The following is a 21,785-nucleotide window of genomic DNA, read 5'->3' as shown; positions in this document are numbered from 1 at the left end:
TATTATTGAAGCAAGTCCAACTTGAGTGCAGATCAATTTCGATTTCGATAAACGCCTAACGTTGTAAAATGCGAGTTTGCGTGAAACGCACGGAGACATTCAGTTTTATAACGTTAAACTTACAAATATAGTAAACATAAACTCGATTTAACCCTGAGTTATATGTGCCATAATTTTCGCTCAGTGAGGAACTGACGTTATTGTGTATGTGCAAAATGTCGGTTATTATTTTGAGCAAAAAAAAACAAAAACAAAAATCAAACATGAATAAAACTAAAAACAAACCAATCTGATTACTACAAAGCTTGCTACATCGTTGGCTCAACCTCGGTGATGTGTGATGTGTAACAGTTGCCCACGTATAAAAGGTAAATACACAAACAGCCCTCCCGGAACCAAAATCCGGGTTCTTCCAACTTACTGTCTCGCATGGTTGATTGTGTACTGGAAGTTTCAGTCAGCTTCGGATGTTTTTTATCTAACAAGCTTCCGCCAAAGAATAATCTAATGTTTGTGTTCAAAGCTTCCGCGCGGTATAGCTTGATCTACTGTTTACAATTCGTCGGTTTGGGATCAGTCGCGTACGCTCGATTTAACGCTCCCGCGTCAATCGGTGTCAATACATCGCTGCTCACATTGTTGGCGAAGCTGCTCAGTTGCGAATCCGAACTCGTTTCGCTGAAATCCGACACGACAGGGTCTTTTTCGTCCTTTGCCGCTACGGATTTGCGCCTCGCCTTCACGCTGTCGATCACGTGCGACACCGTGCGAATTACTTTCAAAGTGGCGTCCTTGACGGTGTAACTTTCTCTGGCTGCGCTTTCTTTTGATTCTTCCCGCCGCTTTTTGAGGAATTTAAAGATGGCGACCAGAATAAGGCCCTCGGTGAGTTGAAAAACGGAATACAGAAGCGGGAAAATAAAGAAGCTTCCAATAAGCTCGTTCGGAAAAGCCACCTATAAAGAGAAAAATATATATATCAATTAATATTTGACTTCGTAATTTCCATTTACAAAAATGCTGTAGCCTGTGGAACGCACGTTATAGTGGCCTAAACCCTTCCAGCAAAGGGTCAATCTGTGGTTGATTTTATTTACGCTGAGTTCAATTTTAAATAAATATGTGTTGTCTTTCTTAGTTAAACGGGTCACATCAATTACATAACCACACGGGTCGTATCAATTACTTAATTTGATTAGACATTAGGAGACATACACGAATATCGTATAACAAACCTAAACCATAGATTTCGCAAATATCGCGTTCAGTATAGGGGTTTCGCACTTATGGTCGGGAATCATTTATAGTTAAACCATTTTAGACGCAATCAGTGGCAAACAATCAAAGCACCATAAGCAACTTTTTACAATATAGATTATAGACTATACATGTTCTCCGGTCACCGCGGAATGCGATAAAGCAGATAACATTTTAAAATTTCTGTTTACCGAACGTGCAGGTGCAGCGCCACGTAAACAATAAAAATGGTGTGCCATTTGGAAATATATGTTCGCTTTATTTAGCCATAATGACGAAGATATTACGTTATCCGTAACATCCCTTTTTGGTTACAAATGAATTGTCACGTTCATTTTCATAATCATGATCTATCCACCAGGCTAGCAAATTTAAACGGACATGTTACAACGTAACATGCAATAGTAATAAAGAGCAAAAAGCATAACGAGTTGTTTTATTTTGTTTAACCAGGCAAAATTTAGATAGAATTCGCAAATTATCGCATTCTATTTGCAGTTGTAATTTATTTGCATCGCCGAAATAGCGCTAGTAATCCTTTGCCAGTTAGAATTCAACTGGGTAATATTCTGTTTAACCTGGTCAACGCCAACTCTTTCGTCTAATATATAATTTTTTTGTATAGTTTGCAGGCCACATAATAAAAAATACTTCAATATGTGCTTAATATTCGTTTATTGATATGGCCCGCGGACGTGGGGTTTTACCACTCTGATCTTGACTAAGGTGAAATCTATTAGCCAAGAACAATGACAAGTATATAGGTGACGACACTTTATTGTCGTGCTTTATAAGGTCATCGATTGCTGTCGTATACACAGGTCACGACTAAACCTTTCACAGGGTGACAAACCATGTTGCAATTCAATCCTGTATGCAGGCATAGCAGTGCTTTACCTTGAGAATAGCACAGCCCAGTTGGCCGTTTTGACATCCAGTTTCCATCATTACCGTACGACGATGTGCTGGCTCCATCCTGGCACAAAGCGAAATGAAATAGCCCAGGAAATTTCTGTAAAACAAGTTTAAAAGTTGGAGTATTTGTTACATTTTTTATTTCAGGTATTTTATGTTTTATTAAAGATCTCGTCGCCAACTTTGGTATTGTACATGTCATTCCATGTGAATAATACTTTGCATTGGACAAAACACTTCTCAAGCTGATGTTGATTATTCCTAAAAAAATTAGTTAAACTGTAAACGATCTAATACTGTTCTAAAAAAAAAATATCTTTTAAATCTCTTTTACGACAAAAAAGTGGTAAATTTAGATTTTAAATAATATGTGATGAAATGTATTCTATCGATGTACGACTGTAGGCGCTTACCCGACCAAAGGCATAAACACACAGAACGCCCACATTTCTTTTGGCATATAGCGCAGCAAGGTATCCTTGTATAGGAGACCCGACAATACGGCAAGACTGGTGATGGTTAGTCCCAACATGACCTTACAAACCTGAAAAGACACTCGCGTATATAAATATAAATAAACTAAAAGCATACAGTAACTGACAACTATAAATACAAACAGTTTGTCGATAATGTAATAAGGTTTAAACGCCATGTAAAATATAAATCCAAATTTAACTTTTACAGATTTATCAGCATTTTTCTGCAACCTATTTTTCTCCGATTTTGTGAGTGTTTGTACAAAATCATTAGGTAATTTGTGTTTTGAAGGACAAAACATAAACTGATATCATCACGGATCAAACAATACTATCATATCACTAACCGGACGTTGATAAATAGCCTTACCTTTAATCACACAACAGCACGCAACCCAAACACACAACAGATTTCGCGGGGAAGAGCAAGTGTTATTCTAGCTGTAAGGCTAACGGATTTACAAAAATATTAACCGCACCGTGGACAGGATATGACGTTTTTTGCTGTCTTAAAAACATTCTTATACCGACAATATATAGCAATACTTCCACACTAAATTTTAATTTAAAATTATAACACTGAAGCAAATCTTTAGCGTAAAAAAACACTTCACGTCCATTTAGCCAAACATTTTGTTTATAGTTTAACAGTTGTAAATCACAACTGTGCTTTGAATCTTAATCAAGGTTCTAATTGTTAGGATGTCTCTTATTATCTTAACACTTACTTTGATCAAACGTAATAAAAAACGGGCATAGGAAATTAAGTTTTGTTCTTCAAAGTGATTAAAAGAGAAGCTCAACATAAGAAGCTTAAGATCTATTCAAGGAATGCCCACACAGCTCATTTACTTATTAAAGTGTTACATTGATATATACCGGTTTATGTGTATGGTTGGGCAAACTTGTTTAATTAACGAGTGACTTGCAAAAAACTACAAATAAAAGACCGGAAAACACACCATAGCGGCAATACAAATGCGATCAACCTGACTGTTAATGTAAACAGGAAGAGTCATAATAAATATATCGGCGAGACCATCCAAATCTCAACAATTGTTACAGAATCCCTAAAAAATTGGATTCGATTTTAGAAAAATCTTTGCAAATTACCGTCACGATGTACTTTGAAGCGGTTGGCCACCTCCAGTTGATTATCACCCCGACCGCGACCGGTACCATCATAAGCACCAGCGACAGGATTACCGAAGGGAAGGGGATGAGGTGCTGATAGTCGGTGTTTGCTGGAAGCCAGTGTGAGCCGTACACGAACAGGTTGAACGGGATAAAAGCAAACGCGAGCATAGAGGAGCAAGCCGTCATCAGCATACTGAAATGGGTAAGATGAGATGGTGCTGTTAGAGGATTCCGTGACTGTAAACCATTCAGTAGGATGTAGGGATAGTGTCACCACAGTCGATAGCTAGGGTAATGCGACCACAACCATTAAACTAAACTCATATCTTGTTTTTATTGCTTTTTGCGTGACACTGATCAAGAGGAAAACCAGTCAATAATTAACTCAATGTTCTCAATCTTTTATGGCTAGCGGCACCCCTGAAAACTAATAAATAGATTGCGACAGACCTATAAGATTTTTCCGTAGGTAATTCACTGGAATGTCAAAAAAACTGGAACAACACACATCAACTCCACACAACGTAGGAAGTTATATTTGGATTTATTACACTCTAATCTTACATACAAATTTGTAAAAGTTGAGCAAAAATCAGATAACTGATGTGGTGGTATCTAAATAAACTTTAAAATTCCATTTATATCATACTTTTTAGTCTCGTTTCAATTAATTGTTCAGCTCTTCTATGGTAATAACCCTGTTTTATAGGAAGCGAACAAAAAATACAAATGGTTTATGTTAAACTCTCTGTTAAGTACATAATGCAAGCCAAAAACGTCACTACATTTACAACACTTTATAGAGTATAGACGAAGACAGGGCAATCTACTATAAGTAAATACCGGAAGACAGGGAACCACGCAAGCCTTCTGTGCGCATAGCGTTTTCCTAAATGCAAAACGCGAGGTATTCAGCAGAAATTCGACTCCAACTGTACCTTAACGCCAAGTCGCCTTCAATGAGGTAGGCTAGGATGTTGGACAGGCTACCGCCGGGTACACTTGCCGTCACAAGAATAGTGACCGCCGCCACCGTGTGAATGTGAGTGGCAGTGGCGATCCCAAACACGAGGAGAGGCATCAGGACGAACTGTGTCACCGTTGCTATGGCGACGCCGACGGGTCGCTTGATGTGCTTCTTCAGAACGCTCACGTCGACCGTACAACCTTGAAAATATAGACGATTCTGTAATTGCTACTGTTCAAACTCATATATCTCTACTAAAGTGTAAATTCCAGCTGCATACGTAATTTTCCCCCAACGTAATTTTTACTCCAAAATGCTCAAACGTGCACATAAAAAAAATGCTCAAAGGTACCTAGAGATAACGTGCTAATATATCGGTGCGGCGCCACTGTAAAGCGCTTAGTGAAAATGCGAGGGGGGGTGCCACTATATTTAATTTTTTTGTGTTTAGCTGTAAGCAAAAATGGTTTGGAAGCATTTAAAACTGTTGAATATAAACGCAACAGGTAACAAATAAAATTGGCGAATTGGACGTGCTTAATGACTGCTTAGTTTTGACTTAAACTCAACAGCAATGAATGTGTAGCTGTAAACATAATAAAATAGTTTGGGTTGTTACGGAAATCGTGGTAAGTGCACTATAAAGTTTACAGTACATCTTGTAGTGCATGCTGATTGTAGTGCATGACCTGCATGCCGATTGAAAACAAGTCTTACCCAAACCAAGCATCACTTCAATGAGAATAAGGATGGAAAGCCAATGGATGGCATTGTCCATAATCACTTTAGCAGGGTTATTGGAGAAGTCAGTAATAGGTATTCCATCTGGTGTGAACTTGATTGTAACGCCGTGGCTTTGATTGTTGGTTTCGCTAATGGGATTTCCACTAGCCATGCGTGGTATATGACTATTGTTTGCCTCAATGTTGTCCATTTCAGTGATGTTTATATTCTACTAGCCTGTTAAAAGCATGTTTGTAACAGTGCATCATGTAAGCTTTATTAATTAAGCTTTCTAAGACTTTATATGTATAACTTTATCATTTTATATTACGCACATTTTTGCCATCTCAAATGTTATTGTTTTTATCGGGGAAGAGTGTGATAGCATTTGTTTTTTAATGCAACACTCTTGCCGCATATATGGCAGAACTGCCACGCCCAAATTCAATTCGCTACAATATGTATTGTATATATATATAACTATGTATATGTAAAAGCAAATAACCGATGCAACGCATAAAGAAGCTATTGTAGCTGTAAGAAAGCTACACATTAGCCTACTTGTTTTTCGTTGCATGTTTAGTTTTCCCTTTCTTTTCACTGAGTAATAATATTGAATGAAACCCGGTACATTTATAAACAAAGCGACAAAACTATTCACAAATTCGCTTTGTGTCAAACCACCCTAGTTTGGCGTGGGTGTTACTTCCACCAATTGTAGGCTTAAGGCTGTCGCATTTTCTGGTGATCTCTGATTAACCTCTTAGACGCCGGTGGGCGCCGCTGATTGTGAATTAAAGCTGTTAAATATTATGCTTTATATACTGAGAAGCACGTAGTAAATCCACGACGTATAGTACCTTTTTCGTAAAAACGGCAGGTAATCTTAACCTGGCGTTGACTGTTACTTGCATTTCGGTATTTGTTTACAAATCCTAACAAAAACCAACAGGAAGTTATAAACCCGAAACGTGTAACTAAGCGCCGAGCGGTTATCTAAGTTTCACAACTTTTTACCTTATTTTATCAACTTTCAAAATCAAGGAAGTTTCAACACACATAACTATGGACCAAACTGTTTGGTGCCTAGCCGTTTGGTGACAGCCCATGCTCCTCGCTTGACATTACTAAGCAGATATGAGTCACATTCCGGTTGTGTTGCTGCTGTCTGCTGCCTTGCGCTTCGCTTGTTTTCTATATAACCGTTTCTAGCGCTTAACAGGAAATCACAATCGTCCGCACATCGGGTTGAAAAAGCATTACGTAGCCTAATACGTTTGCTATATACACAACTCCAATGAAAATAATAGTCTACATGCATCCTATAGGTCATACGTCATGTATGAACTGCTTACAACAGTAGTACAACAGAAAGTCTCTTTAATTATGTGCGATTTGTTAATTGCCCATTCGCTTCGCTTTTAAATCGTTACACTCGAAATACAACGAGTAGGCGGTCTTCTAAAGTTCACTCCTAGTTGAGAACCACCGTATTTAAGTGCTATTGACAAAGCGGATTTGGTTTGTGCTGTTGGAGCGTGTCTTTTTGTCTTGCAGGCAATTCATAGAATCTAACAAATCTATTTGTGTGCCTAAAACATTCCTTGTATAATGTGTCTTCTGTACGTTAGTATTTAAAAAATAAATAAATTAACATGCTGGTATTGGATTTTTTGGTAAATTGCTTTGTATGATCTTATAGTTCTAAATAGTTATCCAAAACACATAAAGGCAAAACGTTTAGGTCTTACTCAAAAAGTTGATTAAATTAAAATGTTATAGTCTAATTATAATAGCAATACCTATGTTTCATTAGACTTCGTAAAGCGCGGTTTACCTAAAATCCACTGCTCTGAGAAACTTGTCACGGTACATACCCCCCTATAAAATGAACAATGAATTCTACGATAAAATGGCATTTCTATAGTAGTGTATGGGCATTATGCATGGCAACTGAAGCGCAGTTAAAGACATTTAAGGTTAAAACACTATTAGATACTTATATATGATTGCCACGTATATGCAAGCACTTCAGATTTTTTTCTGGTGATTAGGAAATATCTGTTAAATAAACATGGTCCGATTTTAATCAAAACAAATATTTTTAACGAACAGACGTCAACGACAGCTTTGCCAAGTACGGAAAAGACATAAATCAGTATTATGCTGAAATTGAGTTTCTATCTAACCTTGAAATATTTCATCCTCAGGGCGACAGCTTTCCAATCAATTTTGGATAATTCTCTATTTTATTTTAAATGAGATTTTAAGTTTTTAACTGTTCAAAAATTCAGTTTAAAAACTTCTCCACGCCCGAATGGAGTCATGTGACTAGTGACGCCATAGTCACGATTTAAATGTAACTGAGGGTTAAATATTGAAGCGAAGTGGCAGGGAAGCGCAGAAAGCGGAGGTAAACACGTACTTTATTTTACGTAAACCCGAACATCTTGAAAAGGTAGGTCAACTTCGTTAAATAGATGAGCAGCTGTTTTAATTATGTAGGTGGAAGCTTACATTTGTTAACTTAGTGTTGTATTACTGTGCTAAAACTTGTAGCTAAATGGGCGCAGTTCATGCGTAACAATCACGTGCACTTTGCATTCAGCACTACCTCTGTTTTACGTTTAAACTATAACGTAAGTAGGTTGGTCAATTGCAACGGAAAAGAGAAAAAATATGAATACTGTGTCACGAGAACATTGTTGTCGTGGTTGTGTTGTTTAGTAAAATAAGCACAGTACAGCTCGCGATATGCTTTCTTGGTATTGTGTTAAGTAGTTGATTTGGAATTTTCGTTTTGTGAATGCTTAAAGTTTGTGGCATGTCCCGCAAAGCCTCCAAGTCTTGTTTGGAAGAATTTACAAAAAATAAATTTCAGATGAAATTAATATAATAGCCCAATACTATTTTGTGTAATGTCGCAGGATACAAATAAACCAACGTTAGGACAATCGACATAACGTTTGTTACTATAGTGAAACAACTTTTAAAGTCCATTGATCTGTTGGGCTTGAATTATTCTTGACCTGTAACAAAAATGGAGCAAGGCGGTGCCTATGGTGCAGGAAAATCAGGAGAGCCATTTCACCCCGTTGAATTTATAAAAAGACCTCGCACAATACTAAGAAGCTTGAGTTGGGTAAGTTAAATGATTACCACTTTTGTGAATATAAGGCTGTATAGGGTTGGTTTATTGACAGATTGATCCTACACAACTTTCGGTGCTGGTCTAAAATCCGACCACATTTGCTAGCATCATTTTGGTTAGGATTAGCATTTAGGTGGGTCAAGTATTATTATAAGATAAATTAAATAATACTTGACTCATCGACACCAAAACGCTAACCAACACCCTAACCCAAACATTGTGCGTTGATTTAATAATTGTTTGAAAAAATGTACAGTGTGTTTAAATTGACCAAAACATACATTGTAGTGCTACCTTTAGTGCAAATTATAATTTTCCATTTATTAAAACTACTTCAAAAACAGTGTAGGCACAACTGTGGCAACTGAGTTCATTTTTTCTGAGTGACTACTTCTTCATATTATGTAAAGAGTGAACAAACTGTGGTTTAATTTTGCTATGCATCACAAACAGGCTGATGCGTAATTGATATAAAGTCCTTTTTTATTAAATTTATTTGACTAGTATACTGGTGTATTTTTTGTAAATTTTATGAAAATGAGCAAAACTGTTATTTTGTAAAATTAGAAGTTGTTGATTAGTTGGTCCACATAAATCAATATTAACCTAAACAAAAATTATGCTTTTTCAGGTGTTTGCAATAATCGTATTTGGATGCATTGTATCAGAATCATATGACAAAGCCAATGATTGCATATTTGGACAGGTAAGTTCTTTGTCTGAAATTCATTTTTTTAACTTTACAAAAAATAAGGTATTGTATTAATTTAACCATTTTATATTATTCAAATTTTTCTACTAGAAGTAAAGCCATTGCATTTTTTAGAATTAATTAAATCTCACATTTATTTTGATTCAGAATGATAATGCATGCCATTATGGAGTGGCAATCGGCATTATGGGATTTATAATTGTCACCGTTTTCTTTGTATTGGACCTAATCTTTCCAAGCATTAGCAGTGCAGAAAAAAGGAAAAAAATTGTAATGGCCGACATTGCATTTTCAGGTAAATACATTGCTCATTCTTTCTCAAATCTCCAAACTAAAATTCTTTGCCATTTTTGTTTTTCTAAGGCTAATTTATTTCTTTTAACAGGACTTTGGACATTCTTGTTTTTTGTTGGATTTTGTTTCTTGACCAACACCTGGGCCAGGCGCGTACCCCAATCTGCTGCCAGTGAAGGGTATGGAGCGGATAACGCAAGGGCGGCTATTGCTTTTAGCTTTTTCTCAATTGGCACATGGGTAAGTACTGTAAATTACTATTTCCTTAATCAATTTGCAAGATGATTTTGTTTTTCCAAATCATGCCCTAATCTGTGTAATTTAAATTTTAGGTGTGTCATTTTGTGTTGCTTGTTGGTATTCACCACTTTTAAGCTTTATAGCTAATTATAGCTGCTACTATTTTAATTGTTGGTTAATTTGCAATTGTTTGGTTTTATTTTATATTAAAATTAGTTCACACTAAAAAGTATATGTTTTTCTTTAGGGTGGAATGACATACCTTGCTGTCCAGTCTTACCGACAGGGAACTCTGTCTGCTTTTGCACCAACCTACTTGGACCCCGCGACAGAAAGTAGTGCCCCATACACTTCCTTTCCTGGGGCTGCCGAAATGTCATCACCATCTGCCTACCAACAGGTATGTTCATCACAATTTGAGGTTTTAGTTAAGAGTACAAAGTTATGTAATTCCTGCTAAAAAGATATTATAAATCACCAACCAATAAAATAAGTAATATGTTTCTATATAAAACTAAAATTTAATGCTTTCTATATAAAAGCACAAATTTAGTATCTTTTAAAATAATAAATATATTACTATGGTATTTGTATGACTGCTAATGCTTCTTTATGATATATTTTTAGAAACTGGCCTTCCCTAATTCCTGATTGGCAATAATTAATTATTTATATTTCAAAGGGTCCATTTTCTCAGAAGCAGGACGTGCAACCCAATGCACCACCCCAGGATTACCAACCACCAACGTACTGATTAAATTCACCTTAATTGGAAGGCGAACCCTTATCCAGTCTATTTAACATTGACTAAGTTACTTTTAATATTTGCTTTCATGTACAATTTCATCAAATGAAATAGTCCCACACCAACCAACGTTCAGATTGGCCAGAATCGCGTTACATGCAAATATTGCAATGGGTAGCAATTTAAAATTATACAATACATGTATATAATGTGCTTTATTGAAAACAATTCTGGTTTTTAATTACCACTTTTTAACGAATAAAGGGTTTAAAATGGCTAATACTTTATGCAAGGTCGTTAAGTAAGTGTGTTATTTACTGGTTGATCAATTGGACGTAGTTATGTGTACTTGTTGAATTTATTATCATCATTTAACCCGCCCAGTTAGCGTGTTAATATATAAATTTCTTTATTTTCCTACGTCACATCTGCTGCGCTATACAGATATCTCATTCGTGTTGTGATCTCTTTTTTCGATATTTGCATTCTGATATTATTGCTTGGAAGATTTTCCCCATCGCTTTGATGGTAGTAGACGTTGTTCCAACTCACAATACCGAAAATGAAATGCTTGTATTTGCACGAATGGCGACGGCTTGCCTGGCACCGACGCTGCTTAATATCTTGCTGTCCATGTCGTACAAAACGTTTAAAAGCTTTGTAGTGCTCCGAAATTGATTCGACTGTCCCAAACGTCTCGCACCCTCTTTCATATGTTAAAAAACGGTTTTAAAGTTATTCTGTTGCGAAGTTTCACAATTCGATTTGCAATAAGTTGTCATTGTGTGTTGCCACCTTGCACGTTTGTCAGGTGGTCCCAGTGCTAAGTGTATATTTTAAGGTAATTTCGACGCCCGTGTCAAATGTGCGTACCCGTTATTTGGTACTTTCGAAGCTCTTAAACACTGTTTTTATGTGAGGGACTCTGATAAAATGCACGTTTTGTTTTCCTTGCAGTTCTGTCAACCGAACGTTGTGCGTCGTTAGTAAATAAATATATACATAACGTGGACTTTATGGTTACTTTTATTTTGGTGTAATTCTTACAGAAGTCCAAAAGAAAACGGAAACGACACTAGACTGAAATGTTTTATTACACACATTTAGGGACCATATGAAGCCTATCAGCGGCAGAATAAACAATAGCCGGGGCCTAATTTCCGATTCGATTCATTATTTAAAGACTTGTTAATCCATTCTATTTAGAAATAGTAGACTATGCAAGGCTAGAAGAGATTTGACAAAGAAGATATAAAGGCTGTGTTTTTAGTTAAGGGTCTTGTTCATTATTAAACGTTACTTGCCCTTTTTCAAACAACTTTAAAACAAGCTGTTTCGAGTTGTTAATTTCCGTAAAATCGAACAAAGAAATTAGGCTACCTCCCATAAAAGCTATAAAAAGGATTAGCTGAATGTGGGCTAAAATACCAGGCTGCTTGCAGGATAGGTCTTGATTGCAATTTTTAATTTACCACTGTGACAGCCCGTTCTGTTCAGTGGCCGGAAAATCAATAGTACCTTTATCAGGCAACCACGAAGCCACTGCCTTTCGTCAAACTTCAGTAGCCTCTCCCGAGTCGAAACAGCCAATAAAGAAATTCCAATAGCGCTTGACGTCCATGGAGTCCTTAATCGATATCATCTAATTAACCCAGATTCGGTAAAAGCTTGCGCAGAAAGCAGCGCACTTTCTATGTGCTCGTTGCCTGCTTGACGTTATGTCGATAAAAAAACACCAGTTAACCAAGACATAATCACAATAAATCTGCTCACCCAGATGTTACTGCTACAATCTAATCAAACGGAAGTTACCTTTCCAAACTCTACATAAAAGGCAATGGGTGGCCTACTTATCAATATTTAAAGCTGACGAAGTTTCCTTTCGTAGAAGGATATATAAAATCATCAACTTTTAATTTGGAAAAGCAGAGTATTTTCGAAACATAAATAAAGAAAATCAATAACTTTCTCTATTAAAAAAACACGTCATGCAAACTTATTATCTTTTACTTGACATCCATCGACTAATTTTACAAAAATAACTCTTTGCCACAGATAACACAACATATTGATATTTTCTAAAATTCGGAGTTATTTTCCTTTAAAAAAGCTTAAGTTTGTCCTTTGAGTAAGATTTCAAAAACACTCATGCATATTTTTAAAAGGGTCTTTCACCCCTTATCTGTTGATTAACTCAACAATCTATCCAGTAACCCCTTAAACACCTAACAAGTAATGCGTTTGTGGTGTTGTGGTTATGATCAATTATATTAAAGAGTCTACAAAAAAAATTATTTGTATCTAAACTTTAAGGCAAAGTTTATAATAACTAGCCCTGAAAAAACTGAATTAGGGCGAGGCATGTTAACAGGTCCAACAAAAAACCTTGAAAGCCTGGACAGGAAACTTGGTGATCTTTACGTTGAACAATACAGACGGGGAAAATGTTTATTTACATTGCGAAAAATTGCAAGCAACACAAACATCGAACAATGTCGCCGTTAGCCTTAAGAGGGGCGGTCGTCCTTGTAAATGACCTTTTGGTCATACTGCTTGTTCCTTCAAAGTGACTCGGCTTGTAAAATCGATAACAAGTTAAGGTACCGCCCCTTTGCGGTAATAGAAGGCAAACGCGTTCTAGCGTAATAATTACTTGCCTAAAATAAGAACAAAATTAGTTTGTCGATCCAATAAACGAGAACACTCGTTCTTGAGCTACAGAAATTCGCAAAGCATCAAGTTAATGGTCCTCAAAAAGGTAATGATTATTGGTAAACTTGGTTTTTGTAATGATTGACAAGAATATCATTTTAGATCTGGTGCCAATGAAGTGGGTGATATAACATTTAAAAAAACGTTTTGCTTTTCATGGTTTGTGCGAAAACTTGTGCGAGGTACAACAAAAAATAGATCTGTTAAAACAGAGGTAAAAAAGAAAACAACAACAAAACAATGGCCGCTGAGGTAGAAACAAATAAGAGCACCGTCAGTTGATTACACTTGAAGTGAAAGACGAACGTAAACTTTTTTATTCATTTATTATAAGTATTAAACGATTATACATACTTTGTTAGATTTTGTGTACGACATACTTAATGTTGGCCTTGCGGTTGAAAAGCAAGATGCGCCGAGCAACGACTTAAATCGGATAGGTATTCAAAAAATCTTAGCTTCACAAGGCCTGAGCTAGACCGCTTCAACCCTATTAACCGTCGCAGAAAGCGCGCAGAAACTCGCTTCTGCTTTCGAAGCCGCTCGGCCTTACCATGGTATCCATGCGCACTCCGAGCTTGTCCAACAGATCGTCTTCACTCAGAGCGGTTCCCTCCCAGTAGATGGACGGGCAGGTGGGATTGCACTGGGGCGTACAGCACGAGTCTACGGCTGTGAAGGTACACTGCGGCGCCGGCTCGTCGCTCAGGTAATACTGGCTGTCGTAGTCCGGGTAGTACCCTTCTTCCTGTTTCCAGTAGGAAGCGGAGGTCTCCACCAGGAGGTCATCAGCGACCGCGTCCGGCTTTGCCGCTCTCCTCCTGCGCCTCCTCCTCTCCACATCCAGGCTCTCCTCCCAGCAGCGGATTGCTTCCGGGAGCTTGACACCGTTCACTTCAGTGGTCGTCAGATCACTGAATTGGTTACAATGCGATTGACGCGCGAGTTCAATTGCTTGCTTTAGTGTACGCTTTGTTTTTTTGCATAATGGTAAATGTGGGATGTTATGGGAGAAAGATGCATTTTTGTCACCAGCTGGGTGTAAACGCTGATGATTGGACTAATACTTGGACTTATACAAGTATTACCCGTAATGTCCAACGCCGGTTAAAGGACGGCCGCTTTTTATTAAAATTTAACAATTATTTAAATCCAAGTTCGATAGGCTTCAACGTATTTTTAATTTGATATTTGTAACGGAAATGCCGTTTTTTCAGTTCAATAATGACGACAAAGTTAAATAAACTGTAAAAAATCCACTTTCTTAAATAACAAGATACATGTATAGTTCATTACGATCTGTCGTTCAGTGCTATTGTTCACAAAACGCCATTATAATTTGCAACTCAATAAAAACACTCACACTAGAGTCCTAGTTAGATTTATACAACTGAAACATTTTACAAAGGTAGCCATTTACACATTTTTTTGTTATTTAATAAGTAAAGACATTACCTGTGCTCCAATATGGTATGTGCAATGCAAGCAGGGGCGAATACAGCACTGTAACAAAGATAAAAATATTTATAAATGCTTGTTTTTCTTAATTTAAAATTAAAAAAACGAAAAACCTTATATATAGTTAGTTTGAGAAGCGCACCGGTTCGAACAACAATAAGTCAGCAAGGTCTAAAACTTTTAATATGAATATGCATTCCGCCATATAAATGAATGGCCAAAAGTTTTAGACTTTGCATACTGATTGTTGTTTGAAGCGGTGCGCTTCTCAAGCTATTTAAAAAAATTAGAACTTTTATCGTCGGAATTATGCGTTCTGTTGGAGGGCAAGATTCTGTTGTGGAAATATATACTAAGCTTTCATATAGTTATAATAAGATTACTGCATTTTAAAAAGGCTGGTTGATGGACGGTTTCAATCAAATATGAATAAACAAACACGATAAATTTTCTCACCTTACGCCGCGTAGAGAAGACTTAAACTCAGTAGAGAGATTTCTGATATAGCTGAGGTGATTAAGCGAGGTTGCCCCGAAGTTGAACAGCTGAATGTTGTCACTTTGAATCTGATAGTAATCGAACATCCATTGCGTCACAAAGAGAGGTGCTAAATAATAAAATTCATGATAAAAATTACCGTTTTTATGACAATGTTATTTTTCTCAGGGAGAAAAAGTAATCATGAGTAGAGTAACGTTCGTTCAAAAGTTTTAAGAAATTGGAAAATTTATAACGGAATATCCGTGTATTTGGTGTTCATGATACGTCTGAAACACGGAATAAAATCCGATTATTCATCATCAGTTAACATAATAGGCCTCACTTGGCAATAAGTTAACCATAATCCCTCGCTTTTGCAAGAGTTGCGCGAACAAAATATAATTACCCATGCTTTCACCGTAATAACAGGTTAGCACTCATCGCATTTTTAATTCTATACGTCTCACTTTGGCCTTTTGTTGTGGCGTTTTGTAAAAAAAAATGACAAAATGATATTTGTATTGAATAGCAATCAGTAAGCTATCGGAAAAGTTAAAATGTAAACAAGGCAAACAATCGAATATTTTTGTGTAACTGTTCAACAATTATTTTATTCCAAATGGGTAAACATTAATTGACGTGCTTAAATCTTTATACGAACACTTCCTTAGGATGCAGAATTTGGAAGACTTCATTTGGACCAGGCTCGGGCTCACGTTTGGCTGCTATTCTATAATGCATGTCGACTTGTCCGTTTGGGAAACTCATAAAACATTCATGCGTTCACGTGGACGCAAACTAGTGGTGCGGTGTTTAGTTTGAAGCCATGTCAATGCCAATATGAGGTTATGTTTAAAAAGTTTGGGTTGTCACCAACCCACTAGATGTCAAAATGAACATTTCCAACGTGTCTAATTTATCATTGTAAGTGGACACGAACAATTTACAACAATTTGAGACTTTTACCTAAAAACACTCTTTATTAAAACAAAATACACTTATATTAAAAACAGTTAATAATTGGTTTACCGTCTATGTATTCGTAGACGACCGGCCCGAAGAAACACTTCCAGACTTGAGAATCGCCAGCACTCGATTTGGCGCGTCTTTGTGTGAACGTGTCACGACACCTAGCGGGAAGGTTTGGTTGCCAAGCTGCAAGACCTCGGCCCAACAGCGACACCACTGGGCATTTTGTTCCGTTGCAGTTGACCTAAATTTATTTTTTTGGTTCAGTTTTCTTTGAATTTGCACAAGTTTCCTTGTTTTGCTGATTTGAGCATATTTTTTAACTAACAAGGAGTTTTCACATTTTGGTAAAATGCTGTCGTTAGACATGCGGTTTATTCTCATTTTTCCAGCTTTAATCACATTCCCTGGAATTTACCGCAAGGCATATGATCAAAGTCCGTTTTCCACGCCATAGTTTTGAGAAAATTCGTTATGTAAGGGCTCCGTACGAGCAAAAAACGCAACAAGTCTGCGATTTGGAGCCACTTCAAAGACAAAACTCCGCTGCGTAAATGCGCATCAAGGTTTTACGCCAAATTGGATGAAACAAGTTGCTTTGTAAGAAGATTTATACGCCAGTAATTTGTGCAGAGCGCCGTGAAATAGGGTGGTTGCCTTCAAACAAGGAGTTAGTGTGTGTTATTCTCCGAGAGAACAATTGACGTGTTGTGAGCTTGTACTAATTTGCGCAGATTTCTTCCCCCCGTTTAACTTCCACAAATAACAAAATGGCGGACATGTTTAAAATGTCAGAAAAATGTCGGTCCCAATTATGATTTTAGAATTTATGTCTATAACATATTATATCTCATCCATCTATTATGATTTTTTCTCTTCGGCGCAAAAGTTTATTTTGTTTAACTCATTTTTTCATCATTAAGTCTTTGTCGAAAAAAAAATGATGTAAACATGTAAAAAATTATTGTAACTTACTAAATCTGATAGCAAAGCGATTTTGTAGCGAACATAATCTACATCATTACCCCAAAAGCTTTTATACTGCCCTAACTTACATCGTCGGCCATATTTGGTCTTAGGAGATACCATCCCGAGTCCGCCACTCCTCGTAACTGCGCCCTGCTACCGGCGTTGCTAAGCAACCGCTGGATTCGATCGATGTTGAGTAGGACTCCGGTTCCTCCAGCGCTGCTTCCAGTCAGGAGGATGGATGTTGCCTTCATCATCTCGTGGTGTAAGAGCAATCGTCTTACTACTTGTTCTAGTATCAGGGCTCCCATAAAGCTGTACGTTTCTTAACGAAGTAAAACGTGTAAGAATATCGTTGCTCATTACTTAAATTGGTTTTGGTTAGTTAATGGCTTGAAAGCAGATGACTCCTAGCAGAAACACACTCAAAACCTTTGATACCTATAGCCTATGGTTATCACGTTAACCAGATGTCTTCAGAATTACTATATGATATATGCTCGTCAGTATTAGTTAGTAATCGTTCTGACGAGCTAAACAGTTTACGTATGTCTGTTTCAATGGTTATCTGGTAATTTCTATTTTGCCGAGGGCTTTCATTAAAATAAAGGCTAGGCACAAAATCTCGGAGTGCAACAATTAAAGCTAAGATAAAGGCACCACAGATTTAGGTAAATTACCGTTTCCAATGATATGCGCAGCATTCGTTCCACTCCAAAGATCGCTTGAACAATAAGGGACATAACTGAAAAGAAATGACTTTTGTTAACAAAATTATTGGCAAAAACAATATTTTAATCGCCAAACAGTGAAAAGTTGCAAAGTTAAACTTTACTGCGGCCTCCAAGGTAACAGCGTTAAATATATAAATTTTAAATAGTTTTCATCAAAAAACGTGATAATATAGTTACGACATGTATATCTTCTTTTTTTTTCTAACATAGCGTTAAAATTTTATCGCCCAAATGTTCGATATGTACCATGAAGATAAAATGAGTTCCAGTAAAAGAGAAACTCAGATAGTATTATCAAATTGAAATGATTAAATGTTTCTTGTGTGTACCGGTACCAATTGATCCACGGACCGCTGCTGCCCGCTGCCCGAAAGTTGGGAACCGCTAAAAGTCATTCGAATCAAATTAACGAAATCAATTTACAAAATACTCCTAAAACAGGACTCTAACGTCCCTATTCGTGCATTTGCGATAACCACGCAAATGAATAAATCACGCATTTGTTTTAGATTAGATTGTCACGAATAGATTAAACATTACTTTTAACTTACACAGCGTTAACGTCATACAAATAAGGATTGACATCTTCCGATGGTGAAATGATTCCGTTGCCTGTAATAAAGTTTTAGAAAATTATAGTTGTCGGAAGGGTATTTTTAAATAGTCAACTCTGACCAGGGCAAACTACGGCCCACGCCAAGCAAAAATATTGCAAAAATAAGCCTTTTTGTTTTTATCTTTTTGATTTTAAACTATTTTACTGAATCAATTAAACCTGTAAGGCATCTTCGACTATACTTATTATTTATTAGCCTTTTAAGAACTTTTATAGTTTCCTTTTAAAATGACATTATATTATATTTATTTCAGCACCCATTTTTGACCCGTCCCTCCCAGACATTTTCTGTTTCTTTCGCGCCCCTGCCTATCCCCGCGATACAGAACTATTTTTTGTGTTTTGTTATTTGGGAGGAAACGGTAACTTACCACGCATACACGGGCTCCACTGATCGGAGCTCATGAGCGAAGGGCTGCTCTTGCGAGCGTTACAGCTTCTTTCATCCGAGCAATACCAACCTCCCTGCAGGAATATCACCCACCTGTTGCTGGTTGTTCGACGCCGCAAGTAATACCTACACAAAAGTTGTTAACAGTCATGGAAGATATTGTTTAAAGTAATACAGTGATCGGCAATATTTTTTTGCCCCAAAAAAATTAGCCCAAAATATTGTTTTCAGAGCTATTGAAGGCCCAATACGTAAAAAAAAACTTTTAGCCAGACTAGTTTTTTACACACAGTACAATGATTGTTCGGCTACCACGCGGCCCACAACTATATACTTGAACAAAGTTAACTATCAAAAATTAGCTCAACGTACACTAAAATTGGCTAGAAGGCCCACATAACGGCCGCGGTTCACTGTTTGCCGACCACTGATAATTGATATAGTATGTTTTTTTGATATAGTAAAAGAAAACATTCTGCAATAACTAATATATAAGTTTTTAAATTCAAGTTCATATAATAGCCTACTGTTATTTTTCCGTCTTCTTGCCCACCTACTTGTTACGCCAACGACCAACGTGTTGTCGTTTATTGCTGCATTTTTACCACATGCCAATCAAACCAATATGACAAAACTCAACCTCGGGTCTCCCTTATTTGAAGAAAGGTTTTCAAATAAACAGATTAGAATTAATCTTTTTATGTCAAAGATTTTATTGGATATTTGGATATTGTTAAATTATACTTTTTTAGACGTTGCATATAGTTTTGAATATATTTTAGGATTACAGAATTTGGTAATAATTAAAGTTGATCGAAGTTTTGTTTTTGTACCTTGTGTTTGCAGTTTCAAAGCTGAAGGTATGGTGCCATTTTTGGTCTAACGGCGAACATTGTGTTTTTAATGGACATTTTGACCTTTGTGGTTCTTTTTAGATCCATTAAATATCGAAAATTAAAGTCCACATTAACAACAATCTCGGGTTAGCGAAAATATTATCGTAGCCTGGGGGGCAACTAAAATGACGCTTCCCATCGACATCTTCTGTATCGCTCTTTTATTTTACTGCTAGCTAACTACACGTGACCTTAAATTCACAAATATATTGTTATTTGTCGTTCAATGAGGTGTCCGTAGTTGAAAATTTTAATTATGGACATGTTATCTTGAAGTCTGACGCCATAGATGTGCTCACAAATCGTTTTCAATGCGTCATTCTTGTCATTAGGGATGTTCAACAATATCCGAACTTGCCCTATAAACATCCACAACAAAATCAATTTGGGAATTACAGCCATATTTAGCGTTCCAAGAGTTTTGTACTTTAAAAGGTAAATTGGCTGTCTTGCGCAAAGGAAATCTCGGCTTTTGCACTTTTTGTTGCTTTATGATAAGAGTATTGACATTTGAAATCGTATCGCGTATACCCAAACTATGGGTATCTGTATCGGAATAAAATACTAAAGATTAAACATCGCTATACTTGTGATCGGGGCTGCGGGGTGGGGGTCGGACGCAACTCGACGGAGTCGATTTATTACGCTGGAGTCGGACTGATGGGAACTCGACGAAATCGGTAAATTTGAGTCCGATTTTACATTATTTGTTTCGCTCTGTGTCGACTCGAGTTTTTTTTTTAACCGACTCCGCAGCTTGGCTTGTAATAATTGAATTTGTCTGATATTATTGCACAAAACTTGAAATCAACACCTAAAAGTTTGCGGGTTAAAATAAAACTGCCCGAATCTGCGGTTAAACCATAAAACCGCAGTTCCCTACTACTTCGACATCCAGACATTTTTGCGTTACTGGTTTTAAAAAAACAACGGTTTTAAAACTGCGGCAAAGCGCCAACTCACCCGCCGGCCGACCCGTCGTTGCATTTCGCCGCACCGGGACCCGCAAACCTCCTCAGACCCATCTCACGAAAGCAGTTGGAGGAAAGGTCCTCTTCACGAAGATAAAGGTCCGGCCCCGACCTCAGCGGGACCCGGACCACATGTCGACGCGGTTTTTCGGGCGTAGGGAAACCCTCGTTGCCCAGGATAGCGTTGAGCAGAACACACGATATAAGGGTAATTGTCTTCATTTGGGATTTTTGGTGACAGATTTCAGGAGAAAAACTTTAAATATCAAATAAACAATATCAACAAACCTTCGAACAACCACAGGCTTTTTACTCGGTCAATTTTAAAGAACACATGTCCTATTTTTTATTACTGTTTTTTTCATATATCTGTTTGTATTACAAACTGCCATATATATTTTCTAAAAGGAATTTACTTAAATTAAACCTTTCTTATCCCTTCCCTGAAACCCTTCTCTTCTTAAACCCTTCTTATTCCAATGGGTTTAAATTTTACAAAGTTTTTGTGGAGCAAACACCTCTTGATTGTCGACCAAGTTTAAAGCAAGCAAAAAATAAAATAAAACGAAATAATCTTTCTAGAAAGTGGCTTATGTAGAACACTTCTGCCTGCCTCTTAACTGTTTCATGTTGGTATATGACGCTTTCTTTATTGCTGTTTTTAACAACTCTGATCTAGATTGAAAACACAAAGCTATTTATGTAGGCTCAGTTTAAAGTAGGAAAAAAATGATTCTTCTAAATGTGAGTATTTGTTACCTTTGCTTCTTTTCAATACCTCTTCTTTGTGTTTTACACTGTCGTTACGAAAACCTGACGTAGATAGGTGTTAATCGCGCGTTTTCGAACGTAAGCAACCTCATTCAGAATGACCACAGAGAAAGCACAGGCGCGCTGCAACTAATTAACCTCTAATACCTGCTTTCCTCGCAAATCGTTATTCTTCCTGAAATTTTCTTTGTTAAACACCAT

At 37.0% G+C, this 21,785-nt stretch overlaps 3 protein-coding genes across 3 annotated transcripts; 1 reads left to right on the top strand and 2 right to left on the bottom strand.

The window, feature by feature from the left end:
• Positions 1 to 324: 324 nt before the first annotated feature.
• LOC146163715 (hepatic sodium/bile acid cotransporter-like) lies at positions 325 to 5,696 on the bottom strand. The gene is made up of 6 exons (XM_083381253.1): positions 5,470 to 5,696; positions 4,724 to 4,952; positions 3,762 to 3,978; positions 2,586 to 2,716; positions 2,155 to 2,269; positions 325 to 956 (listed from the first exon to the last, which is right to left on the bottom strand). The coding sequence occupies exons 1-6, from the start codon at positions 5,684 to 5,686 to the stop codon at positions 546 to 548; spliced, it is 1,320 nt and encodes a 439-aa protein (XP_083237379.1). The 5' UTR covers positions 5,687 to 5,696; the 3' UTR covers positions 325 to 545.
• Positions 5,697 to 8,406: 2,710 nt separating this feature from the next.
• Positions 8,407 to 11,629, top strand: LOC146163714 (synaptogyrin-2-like). Its single transcript, XM_083381254.1, has 6 exons — positions 8,407 to 8,617; positions 9,258 to 9,332; positions 9,486 to 9,633; positions 9,724 to 9,872; positions 10,120 to 10,272; positions 10,555 to 11,629. The coding sequence occupies exons 1-6, from the start codon at positions 8,516 to 8,518 to the stop codon at positions 10,624 to 10,626; spliced, it is 699 nt and encodes a 232-aa protein (XP_083237380.1). The 5' UTR covers positions 8,407 to 8,515; the 3' UTR covers positions 10,627 to 11,629.
• Positions 11,630 to 13,182: 1,553 nt separating this feature from the next.
• LOC146163713 (palmitoleoyl-protein carboxylesterase notum2-like) lies at positions 13,183 to 21,058 on the bottom strand. The gene is made up of 9 exons (XM_083382514.1): positions 20,806 to 21,058; positions 18,927 to 19,072; positions 18,491 to 18,551; positions 17,886 to 17,950; positions 17,292 to 17,530; positions 16,297 to 16,480; positions 15,244 to 15,394; positions 14,785 to 14,832; positions 13,183 to 14,243 (listed from the first exon to the last, which is right to left on the bottom strand). The coding sequence occupies exons 1-9, from the start codon at positions 21,033 to 21,035 to the stop codon at positions 13,823 to 13,825; spliced, it is 1,545 nt and encodes a 514-aa protein (XP_083238640.1). The 5' UTR covers positions 21,036 to 21,058; the 3' UTR covers positions 13,183 to 13,822.
• Positions 21,059 to 21,785: the final 727 nt, after the last annotated feature.

Source organism: Ascidiella aspersa, chromosome 2 (assembly GCF_963924565.1).
Source record: "Ascidiella aspersa chromosome 2, kaAscAspe10.2, whole genome shotgun sequence".
In the NCBI taxonomy this organism is placed as follows: domain Eukaryota; kingdom Metazoa; phylum Chordata; class Ascidiacea; order Phlebobranchia; family Ascidiidae; genus Ascidiella; species Ascidiella aspersa.
This window is presented reverse-complemented; position numbering and strand designations above follow the sequence as displayed.

Coding starts and splice junctions, on each gene's coding strand:
- LOC146163715 (XM_083381253.1), bottom strand. CDS start 5,686: ATGGACAACATTGAGGCAAACAATAGTCATATACCACGCATGGCTAGT. Junction 2,270..2,585: donor GTGTTTATGCCTTTGGTCGG/GTAAGCGCCTAC, acceptor CTTGTTTTACAG/AAATTTCCTGGGCTATTTCA. Junction 957..2,154: donor TGGGCTGTGCTATTCTCAAG/GTAAAGCACTGC, acceptor TTCTCTTTATAG/GTGGCTTTTCCGAACGAGCT.
- LOC146163714 (XM_083381254.1), top strand. CDS start 8,516: ATGGAGCAAGGCGGTGCCTATGGTGCAGGAAAATCAGGAGAGCCATTT. Junction 9,333..9,485: donor ATGATTGCATATTTGGACAG/GTAAGTTCTTTG, acceptor ATTTTGATTCAG/AATGATAATGCATGCCATTA. Junction 9,873..10,119: donor TTTTCTCAATTGGCACATGG/GTAAGTACTGTA, acceptor GTTTTTCTTTAG/GGTGGAATGACATACCTTGC.
- LOC146163713 (XM_083382514.1), bottom strand. CDS start 21,035: ATGAAGACAATTACCCTTATATCGTGTGTTCTGCTCAACGCTATCCTG. Junction 17,951..18,490: donor TTGTATGACGTTAACGCTGT/GTAAGTTAAAAG, acceptor ATTTCTTTTCAG/TTATGTCCCTTATTGTTCAA. Junction 17,531..17,885: donor TGCGCATATCATTGGAAACG/GTAATTTACCTA, acceptor TACTTCGTTAAG/AAACGTACAGCTTTATGGGA.